At 34.6% G+C, this 17217-nt stretch overlaps 2 protein-coding genes across 3 annotated transcripts in view; one reads left to right on the forward strand and one right to left on the reverse strand.

Moving 5' to 3' along the window:
* The window catches only part of KCNMB3 (potassium calcium-activated channel subfamily M regulatory beta subunit 3), a 91037-nt gene extending 88947 nt beyond the window's left edge, over positions 1–2090 (forward strand). For both annotated transcript variants that reach the window (XM_015071023.3, XM_027061395.2), the window contains exon 4: positions 43–2090. In XM_015071023.3, coding sequence (XP_014926509.3) covers positions 43–441 — 399 coding nt within the window. In that variant the 3' untranslated portion in view covers positions 442–2090. The remainder of the gene's footprint in view (positions 1–42) is intronic.
* Positions 2091–5362: 3272 nt separating this feature from the next.
* The window catches only part of PIK3CA (phosphatidylinositol-4,5-bisphosphate 3-kinase catalytic subunit alpha), an 81214-nt gene continuing 69359 nt past the window's right edge, over positions 5363–17217 (reverse strand). The window contains exons 15-21 of the mRNA XM_027061390.2: positions 16933–17039; positions 16089–16210; positions 15182–15260; positions 11563–11733; positions 10876–10993; positions 10617–10768; positions 5363–9817 (exon numbers count right to left, since the gene is read on the reverse strand). Coding sequence (XP_026917191.1) covers positions 9547–9817; positions 10617–10768; positions 10876–10993; positions 11563–11733; positions 15182–15260; positions 16089–16210; positions 16933–17039 — 1020 coding nt within the window. The 3' untranslated portion in view covers positions 5363–9546. The remainder of the gene's footprint in view (positions 9818–10616; positions 10769–10875; positions 10994–11562; positions 11734–15181; positions 15261–16088; positions 16211–16932; positions 17040–17217) is intronic.

A 17217-nucleotide genomic window follows, 5' to 3' on the forward strand; every position in this document is an offset into this window, starting at 1 on the left:
GGGGACAGTGCCCTCATCTTTCTTCTTCTTCCATATTCCTAGTGCTTTTACATACCCAAGTGCCACCGAGATAGGAATGATTTGCTCAACAGTGTGCTGGACATAAAGGAATTCTTTGATCACAAAAACGGGACTCCCTTTTCATGCTTCTACAGTCCAGACAGCCAATCTGAAGATGTCATTCTCATAAAAAAGTACGACCAGATGGTTACCTTTCACTGTTTATTTTGGCCTTCACTGACTCTGCTAGGGGGTGCCCTGATTGTTGGCATGGTGAGATTAACACAGTACCTGTCCCTGCTGTGTGAAAAATACAGCGCTGCACTCAGAGATGAGATAGGTGGCAAAGTACCTTATATGGAACAGCATCGATTCAAACTGTGGAGTGTGGGGAGGGACAAAGAAAGGGGCAGAAAGATCTTAAGACAGTGGCCAGATTAAAGTCCTGGCATTCAGATACCTGCAATTTTTTCACCTGTGGATCTAATGACACCTGCTCGCAAACTAACCACGTAGAGGCAATTCAAACTAAGTACATTTCTTTTGGGAAACATTTTAAAAAAGCCTCACTATGTATTCCATTTATTCTATGAATACATACAAACTCACCATCTTTTTTCTACCCCACATTTCTTTCCACATGAGCCAAGGAAGTGCTTTTTGTCTCCACATGGCGAAATGAGCTCACAGTAGCTGTGCTTTATCTAATTTCAGCTCTAGCCGAACTTGTCCGCGTGGAAGTAAATGATGGAGGGTATCTAACCTATTGAGTACTGAACAGCCAGCCTAGGTCTATGCAACACAGTTTACATCAAAACATTTCCCAAAAAAGTGCTTAGTGAAGAACAGGTCATTCACTGTTAGGAAGATAATAATCTGGCAATTTCAAAAAAATGTGGGCCGACCATTTTGCTTCACCATTCATGATAAAGGAAAGCTGCTCCTAGCAAATGGCACTGAGTTTAGAGTTCTCTGTACTTAACCTTGCCATGTACCATGTAATTTTTCTTTCAGCAACATTCTCCTAGTTAATTATGCTTTCCATAAGCTCATTTTCTTCTTTGTGCACATTCTGGTGGGGGTGGGAGAGATGGCCAGAAACGTGAAGTAGGGAGAAGCTGTATTGTATGGAATTTAACATTCATCTCAGATAATCTGCAATTGTAGAAAAGTCCCACGTGGACAGTCAGCAAACATCTGTACTTTAATGACTCAACCCTGGTTATTAACTAATGAATGTCACAAGGCTCTCCCAACAAGTGCTTTCTAGAGTAAGCTGAATTGGGAATTGAAAACATGTATTTGTTCTGAAAACCAATGTGCCTCAAAGTATCTCTTCAATTTTACTAAAAAAGTTTTACATCATGGTCCACAGAAAGAATGATACTTTGAAGCAACTTTTATATGCAGATGTAATTAAAACAGAAATTTTGATTCCAAGTAAATATTATGCCTTTTAGCAGTTAATTTCAAATCACAAATTACTGAAGAGACTGAATGATTAAATAGAGCAATATTGACTTGACAAGTAATGAACAATTTTGGTACTTTCTCCTCCTCCTAGTGTGGAATAGTAGAAAACACATGTGTTTCAGAGGATTTATTTGAATTCATAGGTCATGACTACAGCTTTTCAGATACGTATCCCCTGGAAGTTCAGCTGAACTGAAATGAAGGTTCAAGCCTCTCTCTTCTCATTTATAAAATGGGGATAATCTCTTCCTTCATGGGGTTAAGGAAGAGACAAGGTAGAGTATATAAAACAGCTTAGTTTCTTGCACCTAGTAAAAGTGCTCAAAAAATGTTAGGTAAATTTTTTTTGCTAAGTTTCAATATTCAGTCAGCCTCTTTTGGGTATGTATCCAAAGGAAATGGAATCAGTATCTCCAAGAGACATCTGTATTCCCCTGTTCATTGGAGCATTATTGACAATGGGCAAGATATGGAAACAACCAGTGTCCATTCACAGATGAATAAATTGTGATCTTACACACACACCCACACACACACACTGTACACACATATGTGAGGTGTGTATACATATACACAATGGAATATCATTCAGTCTTAAAAAAGGAGATCCTGCCATTTGCAACCCAGAGATAAACCCAGAGGGGATTGCCATTTGCAACCACAGATAAACCCAGAGGGGATTATGCCAGTAAAATAAGTCAGACGTAGAAAGGAAAAAACTGCATTTCACTTATATGTGGAATCTAAAAATGTCAAATACACAGAAGCAGAGAGTAAGATAGTGATTACTGGGGGTGTGGTCAGGTAGGGGAAATGGGGAGATGTTAATTAAAATGTACAAACTCTGTTTTAAGATGAGGTCTAGACATCTCACGTACAGCACGATTATGGCAAGAATACTATATTGAATACTGGAAATTTGCTAAGAAAGTAGATTTCAGGTATTCTCATCACATAGACACACATATACACAATGTGAGGAGATGATACATTGATTAGCTTGACTATAATCATTTGCTGTACATGAATATCAAATCATATTGTACACCTTAAATATATACAATTCTCATTAAAAAATAAAATAAATTCAGTCAGCCTTGGTACCTTTCACTGGACAGCTGGTTATAGGGGCTAGCGTAGGGAGCTGTAGGAGAGCATTCCTTCCCCTTGTCTTGGCGAAATATAATATGCATTTAAGATTCAGAACGTGCTGCTTAAAAGGTTGCGGTAAATTATTTTGTATACCAAAGACTTTCCTGAAATAAAATAGATGTAGGCACACATATTTTAAGTCATTCTACAAATTGAGATTCTATAGATTTCTAAAGGGCAGATCTCTATTCCATTTCTTAGTAAGTTTTGACACCCATCTAACAATGTGCAGTTCTTGGGATTTTTCTCCTAACAAATTCAAAACCACTCGTTTAAAGCCTAAAAAGTGTGTGAAAGTGTGAAACCTAGTGTTGCAATTACCAGTTTTCCACTCATACAGTGCGGCTACTTGGTTCATCTCGTAACCTCATCTCAGGAAAGGGGAACATTATGCTTGGAGAACAAAGTCCATTTAGAATAATGTTAATTCAAAGTCACGCAAACCATTTGGCAAAGAAACAAAATGTGAGCAATCATTTGCTGTTAATTGCTTAGAAGTACAGAGTATCAACACTCAGTCCAAGTACAGACTCCCCTTTTGCAAGGTTTACGATAACTGAAAGTAAAATCAGTTTGCTTCTAGCCCAACCTCACTTCTAGGTTCTGGTCTTCAACTGACTTAAAAAAAAGTCTGCGTGTACAAACACATTCATATGTATATGTGTATGTTTCTGCTTGAAACACAAACATACAATTCTTTTTGCTTAAAGGAAATGAATATTCAAACAGATATTTCTCTAATATTCATTACTGGGGCAGAAAAATTGCTTTTAAGGCATAATAGTTTCAGGTTTTCAATCAACTAGTCTTAGTTGTTACTGATCAGAACTCAAGTTCAGCTAAATTTTGATTATTAGCAACACCGGTTTGCTTGTAAGTATTCCAAAAAAATGGCAAAGTGTAATTATCACATGTTTTTGTTTAAAATATGTAGTACACTAAGGACTGCTTAGACACGTCATTTTTTTTTTTTTAATAAACAGCGTGATGTTACAGACTGCAAAGTTAAAAGAAAAGCAGACATTGACAGTTTCTGATGAGCACAAACAGTAAGTGCAGTCACAGGCCAAACATCTTGCTAGGAACAGCAAGACTGGGAAGAGGTCTTAAATTTAGTGACACTGTATTATTCTATATTCTCAGTACAATAACACATGCATCTTGCTGTGTCAAACGTTTTTGGGCCATCAGTAAAAGAATATGTAAAAACATTTTTCTCCTAATGAATGCAGTATACCACAAGACTTCAATTCATTGAATGACAAAATAGAAATAGATTTGCTACAATTAAAAGGGGCCAAAAGAGGGTGGTAGGGGCTGTTTTTTGAAGCTTCCAAAGTCAACATTTGATGTGCCTGTAGTCTTCTTTTGGTAATGCCACATTCCCCAAGATAGTAAAGCGTTATGTTCCAAAAGGATATATTCTTTTAGATTGTATTCAACCCAAGGAAGTCTGAGGACTGAATCACATCAAAACTATCAATTGTATTTGACTTAGGTTCCGTAGCCAAAAGCGTTTCTAGAAACCACATGAAGTCCAAGCTCTCCAACCACTCTTCAGAACATATATTAAATGTGATAGGGGCTTTTTTTTTTTTTTTAAATGAAATTGATAGATCATGACTACATTTGTAAATTCATACTTGAATTAATAAGTTTAGTCTTATTAAAGATATTTTGAGAAAATATAAAACAATGAAATTTTTCTTCCTCCTTGCTTAACCTAGAAGGAGTAACAAAAATAAGAATCACCTAAAAATATACATGGCTCTTAGCATAACCACAAAATTATTGTAGTGACAGATTAAATAAGGTTTCAGATAAGATTTAAGACTTAACTGGCTTACAAAATGCATTAAGAAAACCTTTCCATACTTACCAACATGAAGAATGGAGTCTACTGTTGGTAGTGAAAATCAGTTACCTAAACTACACTAAACGTACAATGGACTGATCCCCTCCCCCCACCCACCAACCGCCCCCAACCCCCTACTAAAACTCATATGTCATTGTGTAAAAAGTGAGAAAATTTCCTTATGGCTCATAACTGTCACTTTATGCTAACTAGCACGGCTGTAATATTAACATGTCTAAAACTAAGGAAAAGGAACGACGCTTCACTGATAAAAAGAAAGTGTAAAACCTTAATCAAGTGAAATACTTGGATGAAATAAGTTTATTTAAAAAGTAACATCCCAACTCGGGAAACTCCTAATGAATTCTAAACACTTCTGAGCTTTAGAACCTGATGCTTACACCTTTTATGAACGATACTTCTTGACTAGGACTAGCGAGCAGTGTGTAGGCAAATAGAAATGTGTGCAGATATACACACACCAATTTCACTAATAATAAAGAAAAGGAAGACAGCTAATTTCGAATGCCGAATTCAAGAACCTAGTACCACCAACCTTCTGGCGCTGTAGCCTTTTCCATGGCTGGAGCAATGATTAAATTTTAACCAAATTTTTTTCTTAATGTCTCCAATGCCATTAAAAACAAGGCATGCCAACTCTGACTTTTTATAAATCTAAACTACAGTGCTCTGGAAATTTCTGTAACATCAGAGCCTGGTATTGAATTGTGACTCATTTACTTTTTTTCTTATTAACCTTCTGAGGTAGAGTTACCAATCCAATTTTATCAGGACCATAGTTATCTTGAGCTAAACCCCATAATCTTTTCAGAAAATGAAAATAACTTTGTAAAGAAAAGAAGAAAGGCTTTCCAGGCCATGGCGCGTAAGATACATTTATAATTTTAATGTAACAATTAAAAAATAAAAATGGTTTGTGTTTATATTTTAAAAAACAGCCCAGCTGTATTTCTCTGTCACCAATAATTGTTATCTGAGGATCCTGTCCATGCTGAGTTTTATACTTCAGCCCTCACAATGCCGTCCTTGAGGAAGAGTTATTTATTTCCCTCCTGGTATGCACAGTATACTCACAGCTTTCTGCCTTGTCTTTCGAAGGCCCCATCTAAGGCTTCCCTTAGAAGCGCCTCATCTGAGCAGGATGGGCACGAAGAATGTAATTCATTCAAACAGACTCCCCCTCTTCTTCTGCCCCCTCCTTCCACATTCCCCTCTTCTCAAAAACATCTGAAGTATGAAAGTTGTTTTTAGATAGGAGAAGCACCACAATCCATTAACACCGCATAGGGTCTTTAAACTCAATATTTTAGTGATGTCTTGGACATCAAAATCGATTTTTAAGGTGGATTCCAAGTATGTGGGTCCAGCCCAGGTCTGCAGTTTGTGTAGACATAGAAACAAAAGTCAAAACATTCAGAAAAGGTTAACCTGCTGACTTTAAAATAATGCTGGAAATCAATTTTTTTTTTTTCCAAAGAGTTGGCAAGCATGGGCTATTGGGTCAGAATAGGAATTAAAAGGATTTATAAAATCGTTAACAAACAAATCCAAGTTTATGTGTTGTGAAATTTCCATGGTTCTTTTAAAACAGATAGGCTGCTCATAATTTTTTTATGATGCTAGATCGCTCAATTTTTGATGGAAAAAGAATACAGATGGACTGTGTTTTACCTATGTGAAAATCACCAATCCATTTAAAATAAAATCCAAGAGGGTATATACATTCTAATCAAGTCATTGATTATTTTCCTGATTAATAAGAACTACACTTTACACAAAATACTTTATCAGCAGCTGTTTTCATCAAAAACCAATAGTCATAGTTTCACAGTTGAAAAAATTACACATTAAAATATTTTACAATTCATTGTATATTCACCAGGTTCCCATTTCCTAAAGGGCTTATAATATAAAGCAGATTAGAAGGGAAAACCTCAAAGTTGATTACTTTGACACTGAGTTTTACAGAGGACACTAAGAACCACAAAAAGCTTAGGTTCTATCAGAAAATAGTGACCAAATTCCATTCTTCTTTAAAAAAATCCAATTAGAAACATTTTTTAAAAACCAAATTCTACAATATGATTAACAGATTTCAAATTAACAGCAGTCTAAAAATCTTCAAAATAAATGATTCTGTATAGCTGAGAATATGATAAAAAGTTAAAACATGATTTTCAGATTATATCTTACTAGAATGTGTTTAAAATTAGGTTTTATTTTCTTTAGGTTCTTTAAACCTGCTTGGTTTTTTTTTTTCCTCCGAAAGTCATTGAAGGAAGTTATTTCTCAAGTGACCAAATGAGACTGTCGAGTCAACAGTGGGTTATACCACATTCAGTGACAAGAATGGTCGGCCACAGGAACTGACCAATCCATTGGGGGGGGGGGGGGTGACCAGACACTGCACTACCTGGAAACGGCTTACCGTTGACTTGACATCTTAGTCACCCCATGTAGCATTCAATTCAATTTTTGGTTCTTTGCCTTCTGAGCACTACCTGGCCTTTTTTTCTTATTTTTAATGTTGTTTGCTTAAACTCCGCTTGGATTTGTTTAAAACCTACTTTGCTTTTAGCGAAATCACTTAACCTATAGAATCTTAATTCTTAGTAAAATTTGCCTACGCTTCTTCAAACAGAATTAACTTGGTTGTAATAACTATTGAAAATAAATGTAAATGATGAAATAAGCTGTGTGGCTTGTGTTTTAATGGTGGAGAGGTCCCAGGGGAAGGGAACTATCTGGGCTCATGTGAGAAATGCACAAATTATATACATTTTGTGCAAGGAAGCTCAAAGCTTTTTTGGCACTCAGGTAAAACGTGGTTCTCGGTTAAATCTCCAGTTTCTACCATCAGAGTTTCAGATTTGTACCATTTCACTGAGTTTTCCTGTAATTAATCCCTGACATAGAAAAGACTGGGATGTTAGCATGTGTTAACTGAATATATCTAAAAGGCACAAAATGTTAAACAAATTTTAATAAGTTATGAAACCTCTATCTGCAAAAGAATCTATTTGGCTTCCTGCTTAAAATGGGAGTTTAAATTCTTCTTAACTATTCCAAGACAGTTTACAGAAGTAAGTTCCCCTAATTTTCAAATTTATTTTTCTTGTTGGCAATATTATGTACATGCTTTAGTGAAGTACCTAAATCTCCAATAATTAGGCCCTTTAAGGGTTCTAAAACAGCCAAATATTTAGAGTATTTGTATTAGAGTCCCTTGTTCGCTATTCAAGACTTCTATTATAGGTAACTGATTTCATAAGTGAATATCGTTTAAGTGATGCTGTTTTACTAGAGTATATAATGTACACTTTTTATAAAGTTGTATTCCAATAATATGCCTAATCTAGAAAACTGTCAGTAAATTATTGCACTTTTTCTGGTGTGGCACCTGGACGTTTGCTAAAGCTATTTCCTAGGGCATTAATCATTCATTTCAAATACTGACTAAAATAACAGATTCTAGAGTGATGACTAGCATTAGCCCCTACATCTTGGGTTAATGTTTTCCAAAGTGTTTAAGAATGCATCCTGTACTCAAATGCAATTTAATAAAGTTGAAGAGTGAGCCCTAACCGCTTGGAAATGGGACATGATCTTAAAATGGTTTAAGGTCCTACTTTTATTATCAAGATATTGCATAAACAGCCTAAGAAGGTAGAAAGTTCATGGTTTCTATTCCCCCATATTATAAAGTATTATTCATGAGCATACCTGGGTAGAGGGGCTGAAGCAATCAGGAAGATATGCTATATTGTGTCAATTTTGGTAACTAGTTTCATGATTGAGGCATTATCAACTATAAAAGAAGGTGGAAAATGGGGGATTCATACGAAAACAGAAATAAAAGGAAAGAGGATGAACTGTAATCTGTTTTCCTTATGTAGTTATACACTAGTCATTGGTATAAATGGGATAGTGCCTGAGCCTCACCCACGGACCAAGAGAAAAGCTGACCATGCTGCTACGGACAATAAAAAATTTGGGGTGCAAAACAATGCATGACTATGGGACAGATCATGTAAATAAAGAATATATATTAATGATAGTTTCTATAATATAAATAGCCTTTAATAAAAAAAATAATCTTTTTAATAACATTAATACTCACTTCTATTTTCTGGAAACATGCATGAAAAATGTATTCAATTCAATTGCAAAAGGAGAAAAAAAAATCAACCTAAGGCGAATACTGTACAATTCTGGAGCAAGAGCTTTTCCTGCTCATTCTTTCTCTATGATGATTATTGTACTCTGTGGGAGCCCAGAATTTCCCTGGGAAATAAGAATCAGATTCTTGTAAATACTGTCCAGAAAAGAAAAAAAAAACAAAACCCAAAAACACCACCTTATAACAGGTCTCATTTGTGACTGCTTCCAAAACTTTGCAGATAAGACCCCATATCGTCAAAAGGTTTGATTTATTAAAAAGGAAAAGTCTCCGGTGAAATCTCAAGAGTCCCTTCCACCCCAAGCAGTTTTCTTCATTAAACAAGGAGTCAAAAAAACCCACTTCAAACTATAAATTGAACAGCAATGGAAAAATAAGAAATCTTCATTATTTTCTAATCTTAATGCAATTTAACATCAAACTTCAGTTTCCTTGGACCTAATGCAATAATAGACTTTGTTGTGTCCACAATTTCAAAACATAGAACATTTGCAAGACAAAAAAAGAACATCATTCTTTTTCCTTCTCCACCATTTCTATATATTTTGGGGTTTTTTTGTTTTGTTTTCTTTTTTAAAAAAAGATACAAACAATCTTCAAAGTTTACCTTTTTGGACTTAAGGCATAACATGAAATTGCGCATTATTCTAAAGCTTAATTTTGAAATGAACTAGTTTAGTGCTCTCAAACCCTGTTTGCGTTTACATTATTTAAATTATATAGTATTTTATTTCTGTTCTTGTGTAAATTCTAATGCTGTTCATGGATTGTGCAATTCCTATGCAATCAGTCTTTGCCTGTTGACAGTTATTAACAGTGCAGTATAGAATCCAGATGATGAGCTTTTGGTTTCTCAGTTATCATTTCAGTTCAAAGCATGCTGCTTAATTGTGTGGAAGATCCAATCCATTTTTGTTGTCCAGCCACCATGATGTGCATCATTCATTTGTTTCATGAAATATTCCAAAGCCTCTTGTTCAGTTTTATCTAAAGCTAGGGTCTTTCGAATGTATGCAATATCATCAAAAGATTGCAGTTCTGGCATTCCAGAGCCAAGCATCATTGAGAAGAGATTTATGAAGAGATTGGCATGCTGCCGAATAGCTAGATAAGCCTTGTAACACATCTCCTGAAACCTATAAGTAATAAGAACAGTTTCATCAGTATGGAACAAAAGGGGTTAATATGTTCAGGTCTCTGCTCAAATGTCACGTCATTAGAGAGGCCTTCTTGGGCAAACCTAGGAAAAATAGCATTTCTCTTCCCACTCCCCTTACCAACACTTTCTACTCTCTTTACCCCACACTAGAATGTAACCTCTGTGCGTCCATAAGGATTTTGTTTACTGCTTTATCACCAGCACCTAGAATGATGCCTGGCACATTAGCAGTTTACCAAGGATTTATTAAATGTTTGAACTGGTCCATACTAAAGCCTCTAGGGTTTGGGCTACGGCCAGGATAGAGTTACAGACAAAATGAGATTTTAGAATTTAAAAGTACTTTAAGGTTTGAGATAGACTGATGATATACCAGAAGGTGGTAGGAAAAATTATGAATACACATGGTAATTACGGTTGACTGATTTCCTCAAACTGTAGGACTAAAAAATGTTGTCTTAAGCACTACACGTTATTTGTCAATATAGAGAAGGTGTAGTCCAATCATTTAAACAACAGTAAATAAAAAATTTTAATATATTAAGAAGATTAAGAATCATTTTCTTAGGCCTTAATTAACTAAATAAATCATTTCAGGCCTTAGTTAACTTAATAAATTGTTTTCCTCCATTTTTCATAGCATTACACAATAAATAAACACATTAAAATATTCAGTTATGCCAAAATGTTAACATTAAGTTTCTTGAAAAATATCACTTATTTTTGATAGAGCAGCAAGAATTCGGTACTTTGCATTTTTGATTTCTGGAACTTACCTTTCGAATTCTCTTGTCTTTGTGCATTCTTGGGCTCCTTTACTAATCACTATTAAGAAATCTTGTGTCAAAACAAACGGCACACGTTCCCGTTTATAACCAAATTTTTTCTTCTTATGATCCAAAAAGTGTCCAAAATCTATATGAAATAGCTTTCAAAAACAAATAATTATATTATAGTTTGACCAATGCAGAATACAATATCCTGAATTAATAAATTTAAGAATGCCAAAACATTTTAAAAAGAGAAAGCTATTACTTGTCCATCATCTTTAACCATGATGTTACTATTGTGACGATCTCCGATTCCCAGTATGAAGGTAGCAACACAATATCCAGCACATGAACGTGTGAACAGGTCAATGGCTGCATCGTATCTACAAAGAAGAAATAAACACCTTTTCAGCAGTGTGGAAATACAGAGTAAGCCAGTCCAAATTGGGAAAAGATGGTCAAAGTCTCTACTGAAGAAGGAAAACAATCGCTGACATTAAGAAAAGGAAGTAATTATGTGCAAAGATTTGAGACAGAAAGTACATTTCTACATATCCTCTGACTAAAGCGGAATTTTTATTATAATGAAAAAATACTGATCATGTCATGAAAAAAACATTTTTTCTAATCATTTCAACAGTGACCTTGAAGTATATTTTGAAATGTTCAATGATCATTTTTTTTTTTTAAAGAATAAGCAATAAGAGAAACACATTTTAGATACCTAAAACTGGATGTATAAAGTTGGGTATATAGGATTTCACCAAAATTATAAGCAATTCAATTCTGATCATTCAAACACAAAATCTCAAACATTTCAAATGCTGAGCATAGTTTTTTCCCAGGTAAGTACAAATGTCTTCTCTGGTCTCAGAGAAATGTACACAACCATTAAAAGCCTCAGCTAACAAAAACTTAGATGAACACAGGAAGACAAGAATAATAAACTCACATTTCGCCTTTGTTCTTATCTTTGAGCCACTGGTGTAGAGTGTGGCTGTTGAACTGCAGTGCGCCTTTCAGGCCACCTTTGCATTGAATCTGCATAATAGTGTGAGAATTTCTCACCACCTCAATAAGTCCCACACAGTCACCGATTGACAGACAACCATAAGGTAACATTCTGAAAAAGGATAAAAAACATTTGCAATTAAATGATGGCATTTTAAAATAGCAAATATTTTAATAGCCTAATTACAGGAATATTCTTTTTGCAAATTTGTCACGCATCATCTTCACTCCTTTAATTTTAATTTTCTTTTATTACAGTATGACAAACATTCCTAGAAAAATCCTCAAAATTATCTGCCATCATTTGTTATAACCTTCAAATGAGAAAGCATTTAATTATGTAAGAGAAAAACATTAAGAAAATTATTGTGGCAATTAAAATTGCGTAAATATTTATGACTTTAAAAATATGGGTGAATTTCAATTTGTTTAACTGACACCTAAGTAATACTTTAAGGCAGCAGTTCTCAGATATTTGGTCTCAGGACTCCTTTGTTCTCTTAAAAATTACCCAGATCCTAAAGAGCTTTTATTTATGTGGGTTATATCTACTGATAATAGAAATTAAAACAGAGAAAATAACAAATTAAAGTATTAACTAATCTAAAAATAAACTATTCTGTAGTAATATAAATAATATTTTTTTAATGAAACGAAGAACCTTATATTAAAATAATTCTTAGTAAGAACAGTGACACAATCCCCTATTTTCAAAATCTAATGTCTCATTCCACAGTGCTGAGCTGGATGCTCATGTACACCTTCTGTACTCAATCTAATGCCATGTTTTAATTGAAGCATATGAAGAAAATCTGGCCTTGTACTGTGATGTAGGTAGAAAAAAGAGGAGTATTGGAATAGCTTTTTCAGATAACTGTAGATATTTTTCTTTGGTACTATTCTAAAACTGGATAAGAAGTAGTTTCTCAAGTTGCAGTTTGGAATATGAAACCATCTTAAACTCTTTACACTCTGTTACATTAAAATCCATTTGTCTATCTTGCCTCTGAATCGAACTTTTACCCATATGTGACTTTATCACATGCTGCATTGGTCACTTGGAAGATACCAGTTCACTGAGTTATGAAGATCTTTCAAATGCTGGTATGTTTCATCATACCAACTAAAAAAATCAAAATTGTTAATAACACCACCGATTTCCTCAGTAAAATCTTTACTTGGAGGAAGCTGTTCTGCTTACACACAAGTTTTTCAAAATTCTGATTTTTGCTTGAGAGCTCAAATTTGATCTTTGACAATAGTGTCAGTTGTTCACCTTGAAGGGATAGGCTCATATCAACTCATCTGAAAGAAAATGTCTGCCAAATACCTATGTCTCAATAACCAAAACTTATTAGTTATTCTTTAAGTAAAAGTGGTGTTCCATGAAAAAAAAAAAGTAGCTAGTTCAACTTACAACTCTAATAACCCACAAATGCTTTTTCTTGATAAAACCATACTTGGATACACAGAAGTGCTGTATGGATTCCTCCCATTCATCACATGGTATTAAAAAGGACATGTAGTCAAGGGAGATGTGAGGAGGAGTTAAAGAGACAATGAAAAAAAATACCATTTGGCACGTAAGTACTAAAAAGTATGGTTTTTCTTGCTCTGTTGTTCTCATAAGCTACTGGCACTTCTTTCCATCTTTTTTTGACTTAAGTTCCTAAAAGATTACAATCCACACTTATTTTCATTTTCTGAATTCCATGTAGCATAACTTCTACACCTACTACTCTACTGACTCAATTCTTCTTACAGTTAACCATGAATCATCAAATCCAAGGGCTTTTTCATAGTCCTTATGGTCTTACATCCCCTGAAGCACCTGATACTATAAACTGTTTGTGACTCTCTTCTCTCTTTTGGATTCTGCGAATTACAAATTCTGGTTGACCTATCCCTTTGACCATTTCTTTCCTGGAAGCTTTCCTTCTACCTGCCCTGATAAATACAGGGATTTCTTAAGGTTGTACTCCTGCTCATTCTCTCTTTACATTTTAATTTTATTACTGTTGAACATGCTCATAGTTTAAAGAGTCACATACTCCTGTAAGGCTTGTTATAAAAAAAATAAAGCAGAGAATCCAAGTTTTGTTAAGAATAAAAATGCTATGATTTTGCTTAAATTTATATTTTATTTATAATTAAACTTAAAAAAATGTTTACTTAAATTACTTAAGTTAAAGAAATTTAGAAAATATTTTAAAACTTAAAAACTTTTTGAAGATCCAACTTACCTTCCAATGATCTAGCGTAACTTTAGGTGCTTTTTTAGCATAGTCTCTAGTTCACAATTAAATATTGTCATTACCAGAGTTACAGTTAACTTCTTTACTCTGTCTAGTTCTGCATTCTCTCTTTTGTTTTGTACTTCCCTGGGGACAGTGGTAGTAATGGCATGTGTCTCTCAGATATAGAAAATTATACCAAAAGAGGAAACTTGATTAATATAACATTAATTGTTTTGGAAAGCAGAAGGGATTAAGTCAGGAATTAAAAATTTGAAGATGATGACTCAATTTTGTACTTTAGCAAATTACTTGATGTGTCCATTTTTCTTCTGCAATAAGAGAGTTCTAGTTCTACTATGTGTCGCTGATACATCTTTATATAGCAGCTACCCTCCATCTTTAAGAGGCATACAAACAGACCCTAATCTACTCTGCTGCTGCAGCTAGAGTTGACTCCTATGCTCACTTAAACAGACATTTTTCTTTTGGAGAGAGTGGCCTTTGCTGGAATGACCCTAGATTTGCAAAGAGATAAGAAAGAAAAGGAAACACTACGAGAAAAGAAATGACCAGGACAAGATGAAGCATGACAGAAAACTTAAGAGGTAATACTGATAATTGTAGAAAGTTGGGCAGAAATCAACAGAATGGCAAAAGCTTTTTTCTTTTCTTTTTTTAAAGCTTATTTATTTATCCTGAGAGAGACAGAGACAGTGCGAGCTGGGGAAGGGCAGAGAGAGAGGGAGATGGAGAATCCCCAGCAGAATCCGCACTGTCAGCACAGAGCCCGATGCTGGGCTCGAACTCATGAAATTGTGAGATCATGACCTGAGCCAAAACCAAGAGTAGGAGGCTTAACCGACAGTGCCACACGGGTGCTCCGAAGGGCAAAAGCTTTGAGTTCTTTTAGTTCTTTTCATAAATTTTGCTATCAAACTGATTCAAGATTAGAGGCTTTATAAAGTTTTAAAATTAGAAAATTTATATTATGAAAGAAATTGTCTTTAAACCTCTTAACTTCTGAATGAAAATAGGGGGCTTTTGCGTCTTCCATGTCATGTCCCAAACAGTAACACTCCAGACACAGTTGTAGAGCCCTTACCAGCTTATTAGAGATACCTCTTCTTACCTACCTGAATCTCTTAGCCATTCTAAGGTAAAGAAGAGGAAGACAAATGAAAGTAGTGTAATCGACTAGTATTACTCTACTCCATACATTTCCTTATAGATAAATGCCCCGTTATGGTTTATAACTGATATTTACTAATAGTTTACTTTCTCAGGATAACTTTTAACATACATGTTGCCTTACTTGTTACCTACCGAAGATCAAGGCCTTGATTTTGCCAGATATTTTCCATAATGCGAATGATCTGCAGTGTTAACATATCTTGCCGTAAATCTGCAATTCAAATGATATGTACCACCACTTAATGCCATAAATGCAAATTTGGGTGTCATGTTATCACACTGCTTTCAAACAGAAAATAAATACAGCTATATTTACTTTTCAAATTGATCTATAAGGAAGCAATATTTTGATTCTTTAACCCACTCTAAAGTATCTGCATAAACCCATCTGCATAACAATGTAGGATAAGCTACTATGTATTTCAGAAAAATTTTAGACTAAAATATTTAAAGTACTTATTTTTCTGAATCCTTAGATTTGAACTTGTTTATATTAACATATTGGGGCTAATAGAATTCAGTGCTGAAATGTCATTCCCCAAAGGCAACCCATCAAAAATCCTTCCATTGCTCCCCCAGCAACCTGTTTTCCAAGTACATTAGAACCTTCTTTAATATTTCTTAGTAGACTACACTTTTCTTTTGTAGCATAGTGTAATTATATTTTTGTAATTATTTGTTTAGTATCTCTCTTCTCCCTGCTAGACTGTAAACTTTAAGAGGGCAGGGATTCTGTTTTATTTTTACAATTTGATGGCTTAGCACATCAAATATTTATGGAATGAATGGATACTCACACAGCTAAGCAAATAGTTAGAAAGTTATTTCAGGCCATTTGGTTCTCAATTTAGTACTTCTTTTCTTTTTAATAATCATACATACATGTTCTAAAGGTTAAGACATCTGTTTAATATTATGTATTTTAACCACATGCATATTCCTTAAATGGCTTTCAATAGTCTTCATAGTTCATAAATATCCTGTGTATAAAAAGATAGCTAAATTCATGCATCATAAGTTCATTAATACTCTTCCTTACCGTCTCCATTTTTAAAGATGATCTCATTGTTCTGAAAGAGTAACTCTGACATGATGTCTGGGTTCTCCCAATTCAACCACAGTGGCCTTTTTGCAGAGGACATAATTCGACACTCTTCAAGCCTTTAAAATAGTTAAAAACTTTACCAGGTACCTTACATTTTTTATTCTTTTACCCTCAAATTTATTTTAAAATACACAGTATAGTTTTTGAAGTCTTATAAAAACTTAAAACCTTCTCACTTCCATTTATGAATTCATTTCTAAGGGGAGTATAAAGAAAAAATAAATATTAAGGTTAAAAATTTCTTATATGATAACATAGGAATTTTCAACAAATATAGGGACATACCACTAGTTTTACACATATTACATTTCTTTTTTTTATTATTATTTTTTAATGTTTATTTTGCGGGGGGGAGGGGCAGAGAGAGGGGGAGGCACAGAATCCAAAGCAGGCTCCAGACTCTGAGCTGTCAGCACAGAGCCTGATACAGGGCTGGAACTCACAAGCCGTGAGCTCATTAGCTGAAGTTGGACGCTTAACTGACTGAGCCACCCAGGTGCCCCCAGATACTACATTTTTGTATTGTATGAAACCAGAAATTCTGGCCAGAGAAAGTTTTAAACTGTATTATTAAAGTAGTAAAAACTCATTCTGACTAAATGCAGTTCTGAACTTAAGGAAATTGAACAACTCTTATTTTGCAGGGTAGGGTAACAGGAGAGAGAAGCATATATAATTGAACATTCTAATTATAATGGACACTTTAACTTTTCTCCAGATTTTCTCCAGACAGGGTACTTGTTTAAACATCAATAAAACTTCCAATAAGGTACGTTACCTGAGATTTCCTAGTTGATGAGCAGGATTTAGAGGAGACAGAAAACCCTGTAGAGCATCCATGAAATCTGGTCTCCGCATTTGCTCAACTAAAAACTTCATCTGTACCTAATAAATAAGCACAATCATGGTTAGACTTCATAAAAGGTAACACTAACTGCTAATCGCTTTTATACGCTGGAACCTCAGTACTGTATAGTCTGTGAATCCATATCCTGTATTTCGATCAGAAGGATTTCTATTGCACAGAGCAACACAACTCAGGCAGAGGCAGGAGGGGCAGCAC

This window comes from Acinonyx jubatus, chromosome C2, assembly GCF_027475565.1.
Source record: "Acinonyx jubatus isolate Ajub_Pintada_27869175 chromosome C2, VMU_Ajub_asm_v1.0, whole genome shotgun sequence".
Taxonomy (NCBI): Eukaryota; Metazoa; Chordata; class Mammalia; order Carnivora; family Felidae; genus Acinonyx; species Acinonyx jubatus.